Source organism: Oncorhynchus keta, chromosome 3 (assembly GCF_023373465.1).
Source record: "Oncorhynchus keta strain PuntledgeMale-10-30-2019 chromosome 3, Oket_V2, whole genome shotgun sequence".
In the NCBI taxonomy this organism is placed as follows: domain Eukaryota; kingdom Metazoa; phylum Chordata; class Actinopteri; order Salmoniformes; family Salmonidae; genus Oncorhynchus; species Oncorhynchus keta.
The window spans coordinates 11,240,009-11,261,281 of NC_068423.1; the positions used below are offsets into that span (position 1 = coordinate 11,240,009).

The 21,273-nt window shown below is 44.4% G+C and overlaps 1 protein-coding gene across 1 annotated transcript; it reads left to right on the plus strand.

Moving 5' to 3' along the window:
- Positions 1 to 4,845: 4,845 nt before the first annotated feature.
- On the plus strand, positions 4,846 to 20,789 carry LOC118366126 (epidermal growth factor receptor kinase substrate 8-like protein 1). Its single transcript, XM_035748563.2, has 20 exons — positions 4,846 to 4,916; positions 5,036 to 5,059; positions 6,038 to 6,102; positions 6,222 to 6,380; positions 6,742 to 6,891; positions 7,376 to 7,455; positions 8,864 to 9,000; positions 9,536 to 9,597; positions 9,687 to 9,813; positions 10,005 to 10,093; positions 10,208 to 10,282; positions 11,542 to 11,690; positions 12,034 to 12,178; positions 12,394 to 12,446; positions 12,540 to 12,648; positions 17,338 to 17,463; positions 17,623 to 17,785; positions 18,247 to 18,412; positions 18,800 to 18,932; positions 19,143 to 20,789. The coding sequence occupies exons 3-20, from the start codon at positions 6,070 to 6,072 to the stop codon at positions 19,227 to 19,229; spliced, it is 2,043 nt and encodes a 680-aa protein (XP_035604456.1). The 5' UTR covers positions 4,846 to 4,916; positions 5,036 to 5,059; positions 6,038 to 6,069; the 3' UTR covers positions 19,230 to 20,789.
- The last annotated feature ends 484 nt before the right edge of the window (positions 20,790 to 21,273 follow it).

A 21,273-nucleotide genomic window follows, 5' to 3' on the forward strand; every position in this document is an offset into this window, starting at 1 on the left:
CTAACCTAGAAAATCGCTCTAGACTACACAATTATCTTTGATACAAAGACGGCTATGTAGCTAGCTATGTAGCTAGCTACGATCAAACAAATCAAACCGTTGTACTGTAATTGCATAGTTATGTGGTGCCAAACTGGATCAGAATATCTACTGCTTTCCCAGTCAGGCAGGAGACGCTTCCTGCTGAAGATGAGCAACCAAGAACTGTGTGCGTGTTTGTCTCAAAAAGTATCTTGTAACAGCAACAATTCCAACCTAGACTTGTTTTCAACAATAATTTGTACAATAAAATGTACAGTAGGCCTGATCATTTTTCATCTTCATCTATACTGTTTCTTAGGGTTGCTAGTTAGCTTGCTTTGGCAAATGTTATTTGTTAGATGTGTAACGTTACAAGGCCAGGGATGATTTGACCGTGAAACTCACATCTAATACTATGAGAAATAATTAGTTACTACCTTATTTCTGCTTACCTGTTACAAAATGACAATGCCTTGCTAGTTGAGTTACTTTCCCACTTTCGAAGCATGCTGCCCTGTTCTGAAAGAACTCCCTGAGTTTACCGTCATGTTGTGCCTGGCTGTTTGGTCGGGGCGTGTAGTTTTATTAATTTGCTCATTTTGAGACTCATGACTTAAGCACTTCCCCACACAACACACATTGTGAGCGCGCCTCGCTATTCCTCAAAGTTTCTATGAAAGAGACTAAATGGAATCAATATTTGCGTTTCATGACGATTGAGCTTAGTCAGAACTTGTGGCTAGCATGAGTCCATTTCATGACATCGCTGTGAGATGGCGAGCTGTGATAACAAGTACAGCGCTGCAGCGTGTGGGTCGCGGAGTGATCTTCAACAAAACTGCAGAAAAAAGGATCCGGTAAACAGCGAAACACATGGGTATCTCACTCTCGCGCTGCTGCCAAACTGAGCAGAGACCGCTGATAAGCAGAGAGCGCAGTTGCACTTGGCCAAAACAATCCCAGTAATGAATGAAATAATTATACATTAACGTCGCGACCCACCATTAACAGGTCCGCGACCCATACTTTAAGAAACGCTGCTCTACCAACTGAGCCAGGATCAGGATCAGCTGGCATATGATACTCCTCCGGTCTACATACACTTGAAAAAATATATATAATTTAGCACACTGCATTGGTTTGGGCTCGAAGGCTCTCACAGGGAATATCATAACCCAAATATACGTGAGAAGGGAGAGACTATCAAAAAAACAATAGAATGGATTGAATGGACCTCCGCGCTCCATCCACCATGCGGATCGGTCATTGAGCACCAACCACTTGATCCAATTCTTCACGTACTGTGCACTACTTTTCAGTGCATTCGGAAAGTATTCAGACCCTTGATTTTTTTGACGTTTTGTTACGTTTCAACGTTATTCTAAAATGTATTAAATACCTACACACAATACCCCATAATGACAAAGCAACAACATATTTTTAGAAATGTTTGCAAATGTAATAATAAAACATAGAAATATCAAATTCATATGTATTAAGACCATTTACTCAGTACTTTGTTGTAGTATCTTTTGACAGTGATTACAGCCTTGAGTCTGCTGGGTATGACTCTACAAGCTTTGCACACCTGTATTTGGGGAATTTCTTCCTTTCTTCTTTGCAGATCCTCTCAAGCTCTGTCAGGTTGGATGGGGAGTGTCACTCCACAACTATATTCAGGTCTCTCCAGAGATGTTTGATTGGGTTCAAGTCCGGGCTCTGGCTGGGCCACTCAAGAACATTCAGAGACTTGTCCCGAAGCCACTGTTGCATTGTCTTGGCTGTGTGCTTATGGTTGTTGTTCTGTTGGAAGGTGAACCTTTGCCCCAGTCTGAGGTCCTGAGCACTCTGGAGCAGGTTTTCATCAGGGATCTCTCTGTACTTTGCTCTGTGCATCTTTCTCTCGAACCTGACTAGTCTCCCGGTCCCTGCCGCTGAAAAACATACCCACATCATGATGCTTTCACCGTCGGGATGGTGCCCGGTTTCCTCCAGACCTGACAATTGGCATTCAGGCCATAAAAGTTCAATCTTGGTTTCATCATTGCAGAGACTCTTGTTTCTCATGGTCTGAGAGTCTTTAGGTGCCTTTTGGCAAACTCCAAGCGGGCTGCTCAGTTTGGCCGGGCGGCCAGCTCTTGGAAGAGTCTCGGTGGTGCCAAACTTCCATTCAAGAATGATGGAGGCCACTGTGTTCTTGGGGACCTTCAATGATGCAGACATTTTTTGGTACCCATCCCCAGATCTGTGCCTCAACACAACCCTATCTCAGAGCTTTACAGACAATTCCTTCGACCTTATGGCTTGGTTTTTGCTCTGACATGCACTGTCAACTAACAGGTGTGTGCCTTTTCAAATCATGTCCAATCAATTGAATCTACCACAGGTGGACCCCAATCAAGTTGTATAAAGGATGAAACAGTATGCACCTGAGCTGAAATTCGAGTCTCATAGCAACGTTTTTTGTTTTTTTTGCAAAAAAATTAAAAAGCAGTTTTTGCTTTTCATTATGGGGTATAAAATGTGGAAAAAGTAATGTAACAACATTGATCCAAAAGCCTTATTCCAACCAAGAAAGACTTACTAGTTTTTACAGGTTTTCACTACCACTTTACTTCTCTTATTTCCTTTTGCATTCGCTTCCAGTCAGAAAATGTTGTGAATTTAACCATGGGCCATAACTTGGAACTTAGCCAAATCCCCAAGCTCATTGACAGACATGGCTGGCAAGCTTTTGGCAATAGTGTCAGTGATGCCTCTGAATTATCATGGCTATAGTATTTAATCCTGTAGACATTTGTAGATCAACACGAGGCTAATCATCAGAGAGTGAGCCACCAGCAAAAAGGAAAAACAAACGCACAAATGTATCTTTTGACATATTCAGCTTCAAATAGTATTTGATATCTGTTGGACCTCAAGGGGAATATGTGAAATCATGTGAAAACGTGTTTTTGGAGCACTTCACGGGACAACAAAAATGAGTGGTTACAATACACACACAGTGCTTTTAACACAAAGTTATTTCAACATACATATTCATCAGACTTTGACATACATTACATATGTTTAGACAGTCCTTATTCAACTTTCCTCTCCCGGGATTTGAACTCACAACCTCCTGGTTCACAACATTCTTTCTGCTACGCTATCACCTCTATGTCAATGGCTGATTTCAAGTGTATTTCTACACTTTGGACTTCAAGAGTAAATCTCAGCTTTGTTAAAAATACATGAATGAAAAACAATTTTATCTATCAAAGTGATTCAGGAGTAACATTGAAACAAAACAACATGCCCTACCAACATTAGGAAACTATACCAGAAAACCCTCAAATTGCTGAAATAAGTCAATGAAATCAATGATGTGAGAAAAGTCAGATTAACTGATAGCTGAAATAGCAGTGCAGATGAAAAATGACCCACTAAGTGTAGAGCTGCATTATATGTAATGAGTGTGGTACAATGGAAAGCTCAGCACACTTCAAATCCAGAGGTTTTGAGTTCAAATCCCAGGTGAGGATGTGAGGTAATTTTTTTTTTTAGCTGAACCGCATACTACTTACTTAAAAACCACCATGCCATTACTTTACCTATAATGGTTTGGTATGGTTTGGGACCATTGGAGGCTGCTGAGTGGAGGACGGCTTATAATAATGTCAGGAACGGAGCTAAAAGAATGGTATAAACATATGGACACATCATCCCCAATCAAGGTGTCACCAACCTCCTGTATTTGGGACCATCTGGGACGATCACCTGACGTCCTGACAACTGGTAAAACAAATGTCTTGAGAACATCTTACAAAAAACCTAACATGGTCCTCACCATTACGGAAATAACACAGGAATTTAATCTGATCTCATGTGAAGTTAATGTGATAGCATGTGAAGTTAATGTGATAACATGTGAAGTTAATGTGATAACGTGTGAAGTTAAATGTGATAACATGGGAAGTTCATGTGATTACAGTGACAACATATAAAGCAACATATGACAACATGAAACTAAGCGTGACGACATGTGAGCCGAGGTTTACCCGCCTATGCCCTGTGACGTGAATGAGCAAAAGCGCTGAGGGAGGAGTACCCTTTGTTAAATGAACAGTAATCTGTTTCTTAGGTCATGTAAACAAAGCAGCATAGGGTTTTGTTTGGAGCCGAGCCTTGCCGTGGGCTTTGAACGGGGCACCGGGCTCACGCCCAGTAGGCAGCCTGGTCCCAAAACAAATGCAATCACTATTCACCCAGTTCAAACTCCTCCCACTGGAGCATCCCTGACCTGATAATCAAATTCCCACAAAATCTCATGTGAAGCGTTCCAAAGACATGTCTGCACATGTTTTCACATGTGAATTTTCACTTGCACATGATTTCACATGAAATTGAACAAATGTGAAGTGTTCCAAAACATTCCCATAAAATAACAATATGTGTGTTATCACGCCACTAAAATAACAACAGTTGTGTTACTACGCAAAAAGTGCCCACTGAAATACCCTTATGGAAAAATCACATGAATTTCACGTGAACACATCTCATGTGATCACATCTCATGTCCCCCAAAACCCCTCACATAAAATCACATGATCACATATGACATTTTTTCTGTAAGGGTCCTCAATATTCTGTTACCTGAAACTCCAGTAAAGAGGCGCTCCCTCACTTTGTTGACTATCCAAAAAAGGCCCACCTTAAATGTACCTAGACATAAATAGCATTGTGTGTGTGTGTGTGTGTGTGTAAATGTTTAAGGCGGAGTGGCTTGGGCTGGGCTTGCCTGGGTTAGGTGACGCACCACTGGAAATCCTTGCCTTACAGAGAGTGACAGAGAGAGCAGGAACAGGATTAAGAAAGCTGCTGCCACACTGAACGAGACACATTTCTCAACTTTGGTATAAATATTTTGGACTTTTTGATTGACTAAAATAACACATATATCTAATAGAAGGCTAAATCAGAGGCCACTAACTTTTTCCTGATTTTGTTTGTTTACCTTTTGTTTGGGAACCAGTGGATTTCGGGTCAAGGGTTGGAGGTAAGGGATTAGAACACACATAACATGCATTCACAGATTCAATACAACTTTCATTATGCTGTAAAACAAATGTATTTATTCTCTCTTCGGAAGCATTGTCATGCACTCTCACAATAAGATTAACCCCAACATTGACGAGGTGGAAATAAGATGCTCTGGTAGCTACGTAAAGATTGTATGACATTTCACTGCGGTGGTATTGATTTCAGAAATGCTCTTGACAATATGTGAGATCTGTACATCATGGCACCTGCTGTACATTTCAACATCAGGTCTTAGGCCATATATTTACTATTACTATGATATATGCTAATGACATTTTGGTATGAAAACATGTGCAGAGAAACGGAATGCTCGTGGTCGTTATGTAGTCTTACATGAGAAATAAGACCACATTATTATTATTATTATATTCCTGACTGCTGATGGGAACAGACTTGGGATGTTAAAAGATTTTTACGGAACATAAAACAAGTCATCAAGTATGAATGGATTTTATGCATGTGAGTTACTCAGACTTTTCCAGGAATGTGATTGGGGGAGTCGCTTGGGTTATCAGGCAGATCAATGACTGAGATATAACATGTGGCACTACAGTACTGTGGTCAAACTGGTTGGGTGGGTAAGTCGCAGGTCAGTGGGTGAGGGACAGCACGACACTGACACAGGGAGGAACTCCAGGTGAGGACTTTCAGTTTCCTCTTGGGTCATCCGGGTAACATCATCTATGGTGAGAGGACAGTATATTCAGGACAGTTAATTGCTCAAATCAAAGCAGTTGGATTCTAAGACTCATTGATAACTGACAATACCAAATGAACTACACCCATCATAGACCAAAGTTCTTTTGACTGCACCCTCTGTTACACAGTTCTAAATCATTTATGAATGAGAGGCTCTGTAGTGTCATCATTCTTACAATGATCTTCATCATTACCAAGTAAGAATTTTCCTCAGACCGGTTTACTCTGCCTCCAGGAAAACCCAGATATCTGTCAAGTAACAGTCACATGATGACAGACGTCTCACAATATCTTATCAATGTAAGTGTTCTGAACATTATTTAAGTTGTATTATATCAGAACTTTTCAAGTGTTATACCCATGTAATTAACATACAGACATAGGAAGATCTTTTTTCTTTATTTCACTTCCCTGTGCAGCACCTGGTGACGTTCTCCCTGCAGGACGGGGAGGTGAATAGTGTGGATGAGGCCCAGTCTCGTCTGTCCCGACTGGCCAGGGCGGAGAAGCTGTGGAGCCAGCAGATAGTTCTGGAGATTAGCCCTGAGGCCCTCCGACTCAGAGACACACAGAGCCAGGTGGGTTGTGTAGCATGATCTACTACAGTACCCATAATGCTTTGCACATCTCCCTACCAATACATGTGGCATGATATATATGTAGGGACTGTGGACAGAGGAACAGAGAACTCCAACATGGGGGGGTCACAATTAAACATTTGCTTTATATGAGATGCGTGAACAGTAGGACAATGCCTTATTAATTAACAAAGGCAAGTTACATTTCGGTTAAGGCTTGTGCATATGACCTTCATGATGCTACTGATTTAAAAGCTCTCTAGTCTTCAGACCTTGTTTTCTAATTGACATTAGCTATGGTTATATGTGAGGCGCTGCAGTTCCAGTCATTTGAAATGTTGATTGTATTGTATTCATGCAGGATGAGTTGGAGAAGTATCCAGTTGCATCTATCCTTCGCTGTGACGCCATCCTCACTGAGAAACGATTTCCATCCCTCCTGTTACTCGTTTGCCAAAGCGCACCTCAGATAAAGCCTGACGTTCTCTTCTTCAACTGTGAGACCGTAAGGGTGAGTGCAGCAGTATGGGTGTTTTATGGATGCTTCCGAAAACTCTGGGTCCTGGGAGATCAGGCCAGGCAAAACTCCTGACCCTAGTTACAGATGTAGGATCTTCATTTGAGTCAGTTTTCTACAGCAGGAAAATAATCCTGCAGCAACAGGAAATGTGAATTAGTTTGTTTATTATAATTAATGGACACTTTTGTTGGGATTGCAAAAAAAAAATCAAAAGGGAAAAACAAGTCTGAAATTTTAAAGTGGAAATTACATACTTAAATACATACTTAATTACATACTTCAGAAGCCTTTTTAAATCTCAATGCAGGATGGTCAAAATAAAATTCTACATCTGAATAATATGCTTTCTTAAACTATATGAGCCTGTCCTGTGATTACCTGATATGGTACGCATTCTAAATGGAAATGAACTGTCACTGTAGTTCAGGTTCAACCGGACAACAGTGATGTCTCTTATTGATGGTTGTGTTCGCAGGCAGAGCAAATCCGTGACGACATCACAAGGGCAGTGTCAGGTTACTCATCGAGGTCCAAGAAGCGCCCAGAGGCCCTCAGGTACTGTGATTGTTATTGTCCTTCATGGCGGAGAGAGCGAGAGCGAGAGGGGCACAGAGAGAGATTTAAAAGATGTAGGAAGGTCCCACGGCCATGACTGACTTATGTTGTTTACACAAAAAAAGCTGCTATCTAGAACTTCGGCTGTCCCCATAGGAGAACCCTTTGAAGAAGCATTTTTGGTGGCAGGTAGAACGCTTTGGGTTCCAGGTAGAACCCTTTCTACAGAGGGTTCTACATGGAATCCAAAGGAGTTCACCCTGGAACCTAAAAGGGTTCTCCTATAGGGACAGCCAAAGAACCCTTTTGGAACACTTTTTTCTAAGAGTGTACCGTCCACTGAGTTTCTATATGAGTGAAAGAGAGAGAGAGAGAGAGAGAGAGAGAGAGAGAGAGAGAGAGAGAGAGAGAGAGAGAGAGAGAGAGAGAGAGAGAGAGAGAGAGAGAGAGAGAGAGAGAGAGAGCAGCTGAGAACGAGGGAGGACAGACTTGTTTGACTGGTTTCTACATAACTTAAGAAGGTGTGACAGAGAGAACAAGGCCATTGTGGTATGGAGGAGAGGAGAGAGCGAATGGTGCTGGTTCACTGATGCAGGCCTAAACTCAGAAATGCTTTGAAATACACAGTTAAATGACATTTAAAGGACACACAGAAAAGGTAGGCTATAATTAAGATGCTACCTGGGGTATATTTCTGAATTGCCGACTCGCATTGAAATGCATACTGTTGAGTAGGTGTTACTTTGTGTACAGTATGTTTGTCTTCGAGGGTTAGCAAACAGACCAATGTCAAACAATGCCTCGACCTACAAATGTGACAGAACTCTATGTCTGTCTAAATCTTTTGTGCCAATTCTGACTAAAGTTTGTCATTTTAGCTATAGAAAGTTGTATATGTGAGTTGACGTATGTTAGTCACAGCGGGCCTACGTTGATATTGATATGAGAACTAATCTGAGGACCTCTGCTTTATTATTTTCGCTAGATTAGCACAGATAGAGATTGTTTGTGTTTTCTTTTCAGTTTACCAGATGATCAGAAAATGACCTATTGATACTGGATTGTGCACATTTGACTCCATATGTCGATAATTCTTTACCAGGGAGATTTAATATGTTTCATATGCCTTTAGTGAAGGGCGTTTCTTATGGGGCTGAATGAATGGTTGTTATCAGCAACAGTCAGGATGACCTAAGAACAGCATTGACATTTTTGCATGAATCATATTCATGATAATGACAGGCCTTTGTTGCAAGTTAGGATATTGACCTTACTGACAACAGCTTAATTTGTGTTCTATCAGGTGAATTCCAACCATGAAGTCAAATGACAAAGTTGCTTCACAAAAACTATACTGGAAGGTAGAAAGGTGCATGATTTCTGAAAAATCTCTCTCCTTTTCCTACAGACTTCCTCCGATAGACCCTGTTCTTCCTCAAAATACCAAAGCAGCGATGATGGATCCCTACGGAATTCCGAGTCCCCCCATTCCACATGCTCCCAATGCCCCGCCTGCCAACCCTCCACCCTACCCAGGAATCAGAGGCAAGAAGACAGGAACCATCGTGTTTGTGCATGCTCTGGCAATTTACCTGTTTGCCAAGTCAATGAAATGCTTTGAAACAAATTGTCTAGGAGGGGAAGAGTGGGGAAAAGAGAGGATGAGCGAGAGTGAGGGAGATAGGGGGGGAAATGAAGCCCCGATAGGGGTATTTCAACCGGCAATCAACAGTTGAAAAAATAACAAAGCGAACTCCCTGCCTTTTAGTAGAAAGGGAGGCGGCTGGAGAAATGTAACCTCTCTCAAATTCATAGACAGAGCTATGGATGCAAGGACTGACCCTCCATGACATCAAATCAATGAATACATATCCTACATTTATCATTCCAAAAAAGAATGTAGCACTGCGGATTGCCCCTTTAAGGTGAAAGGTTCTCATGAGTATAGAGGTTGCATTGTGTGTGTTGGGGGAAGGTGTGTCCGGAGTTAGAGGGGGGCAGGAATTCTAAATGCAGGAAATTCCAACCAAGGTAATGAATGGAAATGGACGCTCTGACTCTTCTTCTATGTCCTCAACAGCGAATGGTGTCAACAGCGGGCATCAACCTGACAGCTCTTTTCTACGAGCTGAGAAAGAAGTGGTAGGTAATAATACCATTAAACGCTTTAAAATGTTTTAATCACAGTTCTACTGTAGAGTTCACTCTTTTCTCATGCATCTAAATTCCAGGGGATCCTTAATCACTGTTTCGATGACATTGAGGTCTTCATGGCAAAGCTCCAACAGACTGCAGAAGCTGCCTCCGTTTTAAGCCAGAGGAAGAAGAAGAAGAAAAGTCGCAAGCAAACAGCAGAGGGTAAGAGGGATAAGCAACTCACATACCCTATAGGGCTCAACGTTAAGGAAGTTCACTTGAGCAACAATAGGTTTGCTGGCCAAGTGACCCCCTAAACTGGCTCAACTCAAGATGCCGTTCAAAGCTGAAATCGCTGATCTTTTTCGGGTGTATTTTTTTTGTTGTCTCTGTGTCTTTTCTCTCAAATACAGAGGACTTGCTTACTGCAAAAGCTCGCCCTCCACCCGAAGAAGAATTCATGGACATCTTCCAAAAATTGAAATACTGCTTCAGCCTACTGGTGAGTAAAGGGAGCATTGCCATGACAACTCCACACTTCTTTCAAGCTTTGGTTATGTCAACAAAACAGTTGAGATATTGTGTACCCACCCATCGTCTCTCGTCCTCTTCCCAGGCTCGTCTAAAGTCTTCCATCTCCAACCCATCTTCAGCGGAGCTGCTCCACCATGTGTTCAAACCTCTGGATATGGTGAGTCAACAATGATAACCTTCATAACCATTGCTTGCGCGCTGGTTATGAGAGGCCTTGGAGGGAGAGAACTACGGGGACGACACACGTTGCTATTGCCGTCAACACAGGATTAGATATTTAGAACTGGAAAAAAAAAATTAAAAAAATTAAAAAAACATTTGACATAATAATAAGTATCCTTGTTATGTCTACTCAATTATGGAATTAGATTGTTGAAGAACAATCTGTCCTGAATGGCTGTGTACTCTTACAATGATGTCATGTTGATTTGTGACTTCCTTTTGTCGTATACTTACTAGACTATTGTATGTAGACTATATGCAGGCTCTGTCTATTTGTACATACTGTGTGTTTGCCCGTATATAGTGTGCATTGCTACCCAAGTATTATGTACTGTGTTGAAACAATTGAATGGTTTTCAACACAGAGGGGAGGTAGTGTTACTGGAAGAAGAAAAAACGTTATATATTTTGAGTGGTGTTCAATATTTGCACAAGGTAGTGCCCAGTGTGTTATCACATATTTTGACTTTGGTCACATAAATAATGTCATATTTGTTAGCAAAAACATAATAAACGGACTCATTAAGACACAATTTAACCCAATAGTGTCATACGACTGTGACGTAAAAGTGTTTAAATTCAAGTGTTATGGAAGATGGTAAAGATAAGCACAGGAAATATGTTCAGGTGTGTCAGGTACTCAGAGAGGGTTGGCACAGTGTAAGAACAGCCTGCCTATAAAACTATTGTATCACTACATGAAAGAATAGAGGGTGGAATTGGAAAAGAAACGGGCAGCTTAGGTGTGTGTATCCTGGCACACCTTCATGGAAACAGGGAGAAACCAAGAGAGGTGTAACGGCTTGTTGATCTGTAGATTTCTGTCTGCTGAGAGGGATGAGAGGGTGAAACCGCACATGACCCACATTGAACAATCTTTTCACTATGGTGATATCTAATGACATGTAATAACATTCACATATTGGGTAATAGCAGTCAGTGATTGGCAATATATTATAAGGCCTGTTTCCCCGGACACAGATTAAGCCTCGTCCTGGATTGAAAAGAGCTTTTCAATCTCAACTGAATATTATTTTTAGTCCACTTTAATCTGTGTCTGGGAAAACCAACCTTTAGAATTCATTAGGTCTAGATTGCCCTTCAAAATGAATCTACTGTTGCCAATTGTTCAGTCAACCCATTATTTCCAATGATCCTGATCTAAACTGTGGTCTGTTTACTCTGTGGCCCCAGCTGGTGAGGACTACCGGGGGCCCTGCCCTAGGGGCCTCAGTGACCAGTCCTGCCCTGACCAACTCAGCCGTAACCCTGCTTCAAGACAACCTGTCTGAGGAGGAGAGGCTGCTATGGACGTCTCTGGGGCCCCACTGGACACTCCCACGGTCAGTATTGACAACTACAGAACATTTGATGCCCCCATAGACCCGTATGATTGGGGTATTGAGTGTGGCAGTCTGTTGTCTCAGGTCACGTGCCAGTGTGCCAGACTCATGCGGCTCTTCTTTGACTCTGTGGCTTATGGTCTGTGACGTTGGAGCAACATGACATGATGACACAGCATGACATGTCAATGTCAATGTTTATTCAGGCAGCCACGGAAATAGTACAGTATTTCAACTGTGGAGAGAGATGGTTAAATTCCTTTCTAGGCTATGTCTACACTGGCTATACTATTCGTTAGAATATTTGTTTGTTAAGGTCAGCAATTTCTCTCTCTCCTCTCAGTTCCCAGCTCAAAGGGCCAGTGGCCCCATACACACCAGTATTTCTGGACGGGTGGAAGCCAGAGGCCTCCAGGGCAGACAGGCAGGTTTATGAGGATCCAGTTGAGTCACAGCACAAACATGAAGCCCTGAGAGAAAAACAAGAGGTTTGTAACAAGAGAGATGTACATTCATGTACATCATGTATATTGAGGAGTTGACAAAGAGTGTAACATCATATGAATGTGCCCTTTACTGTCCTGACCTCTTCCTCAACCCCCTCTCTCTCTCTCTCTCTCGCTCTCTTTTTTCTCTCTCTCTCTCTCTCTTTTTCTCTCTCTCTTTTTTTCTCTCTCTCTCTCTCTCTCTCTCTCTAATTCAGTTGCAGCCTACTCAGCCAGTTGGACCTCCAGTCATCCCTAAGAGCAATGAAATGTACGTTTTCAAGTCAAACATATTTTATTTGTATTTTTGTATTGTTGACTTTTGTTTTGCAGTTATATCAATAATACACTAATTTCCTCTCAGGGATAGCAGTGTCCTACCCCCCGAGGGAGAGAGGATGTACAGTTGCAGCTATGACTTTGTGGCCCGCAACAACAGTGAGCTGTCAGTACAACAGGGAGATACACTGGAGGTAAACATCTGAAAAGTCATTAAGTGACATTAGGTAATATTACACAACAGACAAATTCAGGAGCGTTCTTGAACAACACACGCCTGGTAGCTAGTCTTCAAGGGCTTGGCTCTCTTTTAATGGTAAGACACATGGTTGGTACAGATGTAGGAGGTTAATTTGAGCCAGTTTGCTTGAGCAGGAAAATAATCCTGCAGCAACAGGAAATGTGAATTATTATGTTGATTATAATCAGAAGCCCTTTTAAGCCTCAAATACACTACACGTTTTACATTTCCTGCATTCCAGGAAAGTTCTCCTGCAACAGGGTGATCAAATTAAGATCCTACATCTGTAAATGAGAAAAATCCAGTACACAATCCGGCTGTATTGGTGATACTGTACAACATCCAGTTATAAAATAAATGTATCCTCAATCAAGCATTAGTAATGCCAGAGTTAAAAAACCTAGGAAATAAATATTGATGCATAGCACAGGTACACTTTGCCAGATTCTAGGCATACTCTACATACAACTGAAGTCAGAGGTTTACATACACTTTGGCCAAATACATTTAATCCTAGTAACAATTCCCTGTCTTAGGTCAGTAAGCATCACCACTTTATTTTAAGAATGTGAAATAATAATAAGAATAATAGTAGAGAGAATTAATTTCATATTTGATTTCTTTCATCACATTTCCAGTGGGTCAGACGTTTATATACACTCAATTAGTATTTGGTAGCATTGGCTTTAAATTGTTTCATTTGGGTCAAACATTTCAGGTAGCCTTCCACAACAAGTTGGGTGAATTTTGGCCCATTCCTCCTGACAGAGCTGGTGTAACTGAGTCAGGTTTGTGGGCCTCCTTCCTCACATAATGATTTTTCAGTTCTGCCCACACATTTTCTATAGGATTGAGGTCAGAGCTTTGTGATGGCCACTCCAATACCTTGACTTTGTTGTCCTTAAGCCATTTTGCCACAACTTTGGAAGTATGCTTGGGGTCATTGTCCATTTGGAAGACCCATTTGCGACCAAGCTTTAACTTCCTGACTGATGTCTTGAGATGTTGCTTCAATATATCCACATAATTTTCAATCCTCATGAAACCATCTATTTTGTGAAGTGCTCCAGTCCCTCCTGCAGCAAAGCACCCCCACAACATGATACTGCCACCCCCGTGCTTCACGGTTGGGATGGTGTTTTTCGGCTTGTAAGCCTCCCCCTTTTTCCTCCATACATAGCGATGGTCATTATGGCCAAACAGTTCTATTTTTGTTTCATCAGACCAGAGGACATTTCTCCAAAAAGTATGATCTTTGTCCCCATGTGCAGTTGCAAACCGTAGTCTGGCTTTTTTATGGCAGTTTTGGAGCAGTGGCTTCTTCCTTGCTGAGCGGCCTTTCAGGTTATGTCACTATAGGATTCGTTTTACTGTGGATATAGATACTTTTGTACCTGTTTCCTCCAGCATCTTCACAAGGTCCTTTGCTGTTGTTCTGGGATTGATTTGCACTTTTCGCACCAAAGTACGTTCATCTCTCGGAGACAGAGGGGACCGAGGGGAAGCTCGGGACCGAGGGGAAGCTCAGGAGTGAGAGGAAGCTCAGGCAGGTTGATGGATCTACCAGATCCTGGCTGGCTGGTGGTTCCGGCAGATCCTGGCTGACTGGCACTTCTGGCGGATCCTGGCAGACTGGCGGATCCTGGCAGACTGGCGGATCCTGGCGGATCCTGGCCGACTGGCGGATCCTGGCCGACTGGCGGATCCTGGCCGACTGGCGGATCCTGGCCGACTGGCGGATCCTGGCCGACTGGCGGATCCTGGCCGACTGGCGGATCCTGGCCGACTGGCGGATCCTGGCTGTTCTGGCGGATCCTGGCCGACTGGCGGATCCTGGCCGACTGGCGGATCCTGGCTGACTGGCGGATCCTGGCCGACTGGCGGATCCTGGCAGTTCTGGCGGATCCCTGGCAGTTCTGGCGGATCCTGGCCGACTGGCGGATCCTGGCCGACTGGCGGATCCCTGGCCGACTGGCGGATCCTGGCCGACTGGCGGATCCTGGCAGATCCTGGTTGACTGGCAGTTCTGGCAGATCCTGGCTGACTGGCGGATCCTGGCACACTGGCGGATCTAACTGATCCTGGCACACTGGCGGATCCTGGCTGACTGGCGGATCCTGGCAGACTGGCGGATCCTGGCAGACTGGCGGATCCTGGCACACTGGCGGATCCTGGCACACTGGCGGATCCTGGCACACTGGCGGATCCTGGTACACTGGCGGATCCTGGCTGAATGGCGGATCTAACTGATCCTGGCACACTGGCGGATCCTGGCACACTGGCAGATCCTGGCCAACTGGCACTTCTGGCGGATCCTGGCTGAATGGCGGATCTGGCAGATCCTGGCAGACTGGCGGATCCTGGCAGACTGGCGGATCCTGGCAGACTGGCGGATCCTGGCAGACTGGCGGATCCTGGCAGACTGGCGGATCCTGGCAGGCTGGCGGCACATGCGGCGCTGGGCAGACTGGCGGCGCTGGGCAGACGGGTAGCTCAGACGGCGCTGGGCAGACGGGTAGCTCAGACGGCGCTGGGCAGACGGGTAGCTCAGACGGCACTGGGCAGACGGGTAGCTCAGACGGCACTGGGCAGACGGGTAGCTCAGACGGCACTGGGCAGACGGGTAGCTCAGACGGCACTGGGCAGACGGGTAGCTCAGACGGCACTGGGCAGACGGGTAGCTCAGACGGCACTGGGCAGACGGGTAGCTCAGACGGCACTGGGCAGACGGGTGGCTCAGACGGCACTGGGCAGACTGGCGGCACTGGCGGCGCTGGGCAGACTGGCGGCACTGGCGGCGCTGGGCAGACGGGTAGCTCAGACGGCACTGGGCAGACGGGTGGCTCAGACGGCGCTGGGCAGACTGGCGGCACTGGCGGCGCTGGGCAGACTGGCGGCACTGGCGGCGCTGGGCAGACTGGCGGCACTGGCGGCGCTGGGCAGACTGGCGGCACTGGCGGCGCTGGGCAGACTGGCGGCACTGGCGGCGCTGGGCAGACTGGCGGCACTGGCGGCGCTGGGCAGACTGGCGGCACTGGCGGCGCTGGGCAGACTGGCGGCACTGGCGGCGCTGGGCAGACTGGCGGCACTGGCGGCGCTGGGCAGACTGGCGGCACTGGCGGCGCTGGGCAGACTGGCGGTGCTGGGCAGACTGGCGGCACTGGCGGCGCTGGGCAGACTGGCGGCGCTGGGCAGACTGGCGGCACTGGGCAGACTGGCGGCACTGGCGGCGCTGGGCAGACTGGCGGCACTGGCGGCGCTGGGCAGACTGGCGGCACTGGGCAGACTGGTAGCTCAGACGGCGCTGGGCAGACTGGCGGCACTGGCGGCGCTGGGCAGACAGGAGAAAAAGGCTCTGGTAGCGCTGGACTGAGGAGCACTGGTGCCTCTGGAATGAGTGGCTCTGGCACCTCTGGCATGAGTGGCGGTAGCTCTGACAGCGGCGGACAGGCGGGAGACTCTGGCTGCGCTGGAGAGGAGGAAGGCACCGGCAGCGCTGGACAGGCGGGACGCACTGTAGGCCTGATGCGTGGTGCTGGCACTGGTATGCCGTGCATACTATGCCAAACCAACAGCTTTCTTTCTACTCTGTCCAATACATCCTCCACACTCTCAGACTCAGCACTCTGCTTCACCGACAGCTCCAATTCCATCCATGGCTCTGCCCAGGGTCCTTCTCCATCAAGGATCTCCTCCCAAGTCCATTTATCCAAATAATGCAGCATCTCCCAATGCTGCTGCTGCTGCTCCTGTTGCTGCTGCTGCTGCTCCTGTTGCTGCTGCCGCTGCTCCTGTTGCTGCTGCCGCTGCTCCTGTTGCTGCTGCCGCTGCTCTTGCCGTTGCCCGTTACCACGCCGCTTGGTCCTTGGTTGGTGGGTGATTCTGTCAGGGTTTTCCTGTGGTGAAGTAGAGGAGGACCAAAACACAGCGTGGTTATATTGACTCATGTTTAAACAAAAACGGATAAACATGAACACTACAAAACAATGAACATGGAAAAACAAAAACAGCCCTATCTGGTGCAAAACACAGAGACAGGAACAATCACCCACAAAACCCAACACAAAACAGGCTACCTAAATATGGTTCCCAATCAGAGACAATGACTAACACCTGCCTCTGATTGAGAACCATATCAGGCCAAACATAGAAATAGACAAACCAGACACACAACATAGAATGCCCACCCAGCTCACGTTCTGACCAACACTAAAACAAGGAAAACACATACGAACGATGGACAGAACGTGACACACAGTCAACTTAGTGTATGTAAACTTCTGACCTACTGGAATTGTGACACAGTGAATTATAAGTGAAATAATCTGTCATTAAACAATTGTTGAAAAAATTACTTCTGTCATGCACAAAGTAGATGTCCTAACCGACTTGCCAAAACTATAGTTTGTTAACAAGAAATTTGTGGAGTGGTTGAAAAACTAGTTTTAATGACTCCAACCTAAGTGTATGTAAACTTCCGACTTCAACTGTACATACTGGTTGTTACCTTGGCAACAGCTATCACTTCTAGAGATAGGAAATTGTGAGTTGTGTAAAACTACACGATTAAATATATCACTTGTTTTATTCCTCCTTAATTATTCTCTGTAAAAACATTGGCTCCTCTCCTTTACTGTGTCAGGTCGTGGAGTCTTCCAAACGCTGGTGGAAGTGTCGTAATCGCTTCAACGAGGTTGGCTTTGTCCCATTCAACATCCTGGAGCCAATGGCTCACATAGACAGCCCTGTCACCATGAGAGAACCTAAGGTAACAGCCCAATGTAATACAAAGACACACAAACAACACCCGTTCCTTTACCCACACCCAGATACTGGTACAGGTATTAATTTCAGTGATTCGATATTCCATTTCAGTGTTTTCAATGTTGTTCCCTCTCTCTTTCATTTCCCCTCTGCTCTGGTCCAGCCTCCGGTCTCACCTGCCCTGACCAAGACTCACATTCCTCCCAGCCCTCCAGCCTTTAACCCTAGCTCCTTGACTCCTAGCCCCTCAGCGCACCACCGCCCTCGCCCACTATCATACAACCAATACAGCCAACACATTCCAGCCGGAGATGACGCAGACAAAGGTATCACACTATACTGATAGGATTAACAGTATATTTCTGCACTGTGTGTGTTTGTCTGTGTCTGTGTATGTCAGAGGAGAGACTCAGGCACTGCACTACACAGAGACGCTCTTGGTCTTTGCTCTGCTATGTGAATGTGTGTTTGTGTCTGTGTCCACGCGCAATTGTGTGTGAGGGAGGCTCCAGAGAGGGGGGAAAGTGTTTGTTTGTTTGCACTGTGTAAATGACATAAAAGCCTTTTAGTCATTTAGAAGACACTCTTATCCAGAACAACTAGGGTTAAAGCGCTTGCTCAAGGGCACATTGACAGATTTTTCACCAAGTCAGCTCGGGGATTTGAACGTGCAACCTTTTGGTTACATTCTTATGACAGGAAAGTCTTTTGACTGCTCTGTTTTAGCAAGATAAGCCACACAAAGACCTAGAAAACACTTTTAACGCATTGTAAAAACTCTCCTCAGTCATGATGGTGAATGACGAACTGCTCCAGAGACTGACCAATGGGAAGGCCAACCTGAACAAGCCACTGGTCATCCCTCGCTCGTCGGACACCTTGGTTCCCCTGGACTACAACTCACCTCCCGAGGAGGTTGAGCAGTGGCTCAGGGGGAAGGGCTTCAGTGAGACGTGAGTTTGACGTGACCCCCAACAACCTCAAACTCAAAACGGATCACATTCCAATCAGGGACCTATTCTGGTCATGGGTACTTCTCGTGTATAGTGGACTTATAGTAACTCCAATATTTAGGTACTGCTTATGTATTGCTTACTGATCTGTTCAAAGGAATTTGTCACAATATACAGATATTCAATACATTTCTACCAAATCAATTGTAATTGGTTGAACCTGAAATAGTCCTTAAGATCTGGACTCAGTAACCTTGCGACTAAGTCAATCTGTCTAGTTCCTGTACAGAGATGACTGAGTTGTTCATGGATGATTGAATGTGACAGGTAAATGAAGGGTAATGTCTGAGTAAGGTTACTGACTAGCTGTGTGCCTCCCCTGCTTAGGACGGTGACATTACTGGGAAAGCTGACAGGAGCCCTGCTCTTCTCTCTGAACAAGGAGGACCTACGACAAGTCCTACCAGACGAGGGCGCCAGAGTGTACAGCCAGCTCACTGTGCAGAAAGCACTGTTGGAGGTACTGCTTCACCTTTTTTTGGTTAATACACGTTGGAATTCTTTAGTAGGCAGCCTATGATGATTGCAGTGTTCCTCAGTATTGACTTACGCATAAGACTAATACATTTCCCAACAGTTTTACTCCAGTCGTACGCAGTTTTAAATCCATACTGTCCCTGTTGTGTCGTCTTTCCATGTTTTGAACTAATTTGAAGTTCTGTTCTCCCAGGACGCCCGGAAGGCCACTGAGCTGGAGGCAGTGATGGAAAAACAGAAGATGAAGATGGATCTGAAGCTGGAGAGTAGCACACTATAAGACCCACGTTTCAGACATCATGTGTCACTCCCCCATAAGGAAGACTCCAACTAAAAGAGAAAAAAGCCTGCACCACTGGCTTGATTCTATCTAACAAACATTCAAAAACTGTCAGATGTAACATTATGCAAATATTCATTTTATGGTTGCTCTTCAAGCCAGGCTGTGCAGTCTTGGATCAAGGCTTTGTTTTTTGTTGCAAATGCTTGCTTCGGTTAAAACTTTTTAGGATAAATTGTCCTCTGTTAAGCCAATGTACAATTACACTTAGGCCCTGAGCAATGATCTCAGGTAAATAGATTAATACAATTTTGGGATTTTTATTCAGGCTTCAGAGAAAATCATCTTCTAGCAAAATAATACAAACAGACCAAACCAATACTAGAGCTGGCACCCATTAGGAAAAGTTATGCATTCCTTTATATGTGTTTGCATCCAATTTCAAGTGACTGACATACATGAACCAACATATTCAGAAGATGTACAAGCTGTGGATTCAGCATCAAAATACTGGAAAGTAAAATGAACATAAGCAGGTACTCAGGATATTGTTCCCAGCACCAAGTGTCATAGTCTACCTGTCATAGACTACCTGGGTAACGTAGCCGACTACCTGGGTAACGTAACTGACTACCTGGGTAACGTAGCTGACTACCTGGGTAACGTAACTGACTACCTGGGTAACGTAGCTGACTACCTGGGTAACGTAGCTGACTACCTGGGTAACGTAACTGACTACCTGGGTAACGTAGCTGACTACCTGGGTAACGTAGCTGACTTCCTGGGTAGCGTAACTGACTTCTAGGGTCACATAGAGTCATTCTCAATCCAAAACAGCATTTGCTACTCAATCCATTGGAGACATGCAAAGTCCATCATGTCTACTACACACAAATACAGACTTCACATGACATGAAAACTTGGAACAAACTAGTAAAATTCTCTCTCAAAAAAAAAGAAGACTCCATTTCTGAACACAAAGGACAATAAAATCTAAAGCGTGAGGAAATCCTTATGACATATTCATTCGAACGGCTGCAATCTCTCCAAATATAAATGTCCCGTCAGTCAGTCTAGGCCACAACTATAGAAGCAAAGGGTATTTCACAAGCTGACAGAAATGAGCTAACTAATGTTCACAACTGACCAAATTCCTTTTGTATTTCCAAATGTCCTGATCCAGTCAAACAACAACAATATGTCTTCGTTGATCAATCTTATAATCTGTTCTGCACATATCTGACCTATGATTACTGGTATGTTAAATATTTTTTGCAACTTTAAATGGCAAATTACTGCGACCAGCATAGTGAAATAGCCTCTAGGAAGGGAAGGAAGCCTCAAAGAGTGAAGCCAATCTAAGGCAGTATGCCGAGTTGTGTTCATTAGGACACTAATTGAAAACCTTTCACTATGTTTTTACGGGAGAGCAAAAATGTGCTTTTCTTATTGGACAAATCCAGATGACGCCTCCCTGTTTCAGTCCAGTTTCTTCTGTTTGGTGCCTAAAGAACATGACCCAGGACAGTATGCAGGAAGTATGATTAAGCAGTGTCTCAATCGCACAGCAATCCTGACAGTTTAAAAGTAACCGTATCAAAACAAAGAAACATTTAAATCCTCTATTCTTTAAGTTTATGGTTCATTCAATGGTCATTAATTTATCATTTCTATAGCTACCACTTAAATTGTATATTTAGGATTGTTTCATAGAATATGTATATAAAATCAAATGAATTGCAATCAACAGCCATCACTTAAAACATATGCTGGCAGGACTTTGTGCACCCCCACAACATTCAACAACTACCAATATATTTGAATGCTTGAAATATATACATTACCAGTCAAAAAGCCACAACACAACTAATTGGATCAAACGTATTAAGGAAAGAAATACAACAAATTAACTTAAAGGCATACCTGTTAATTGAAATGCATTCCAGGTGACTACCTCATAAAGCTGGTTGAGAGAATGCCAAGAGTGTGCAAAACTGTTGTCTAGGAAAAGGGTGGCTACTTTTAAAATATATTTTGATTTGTT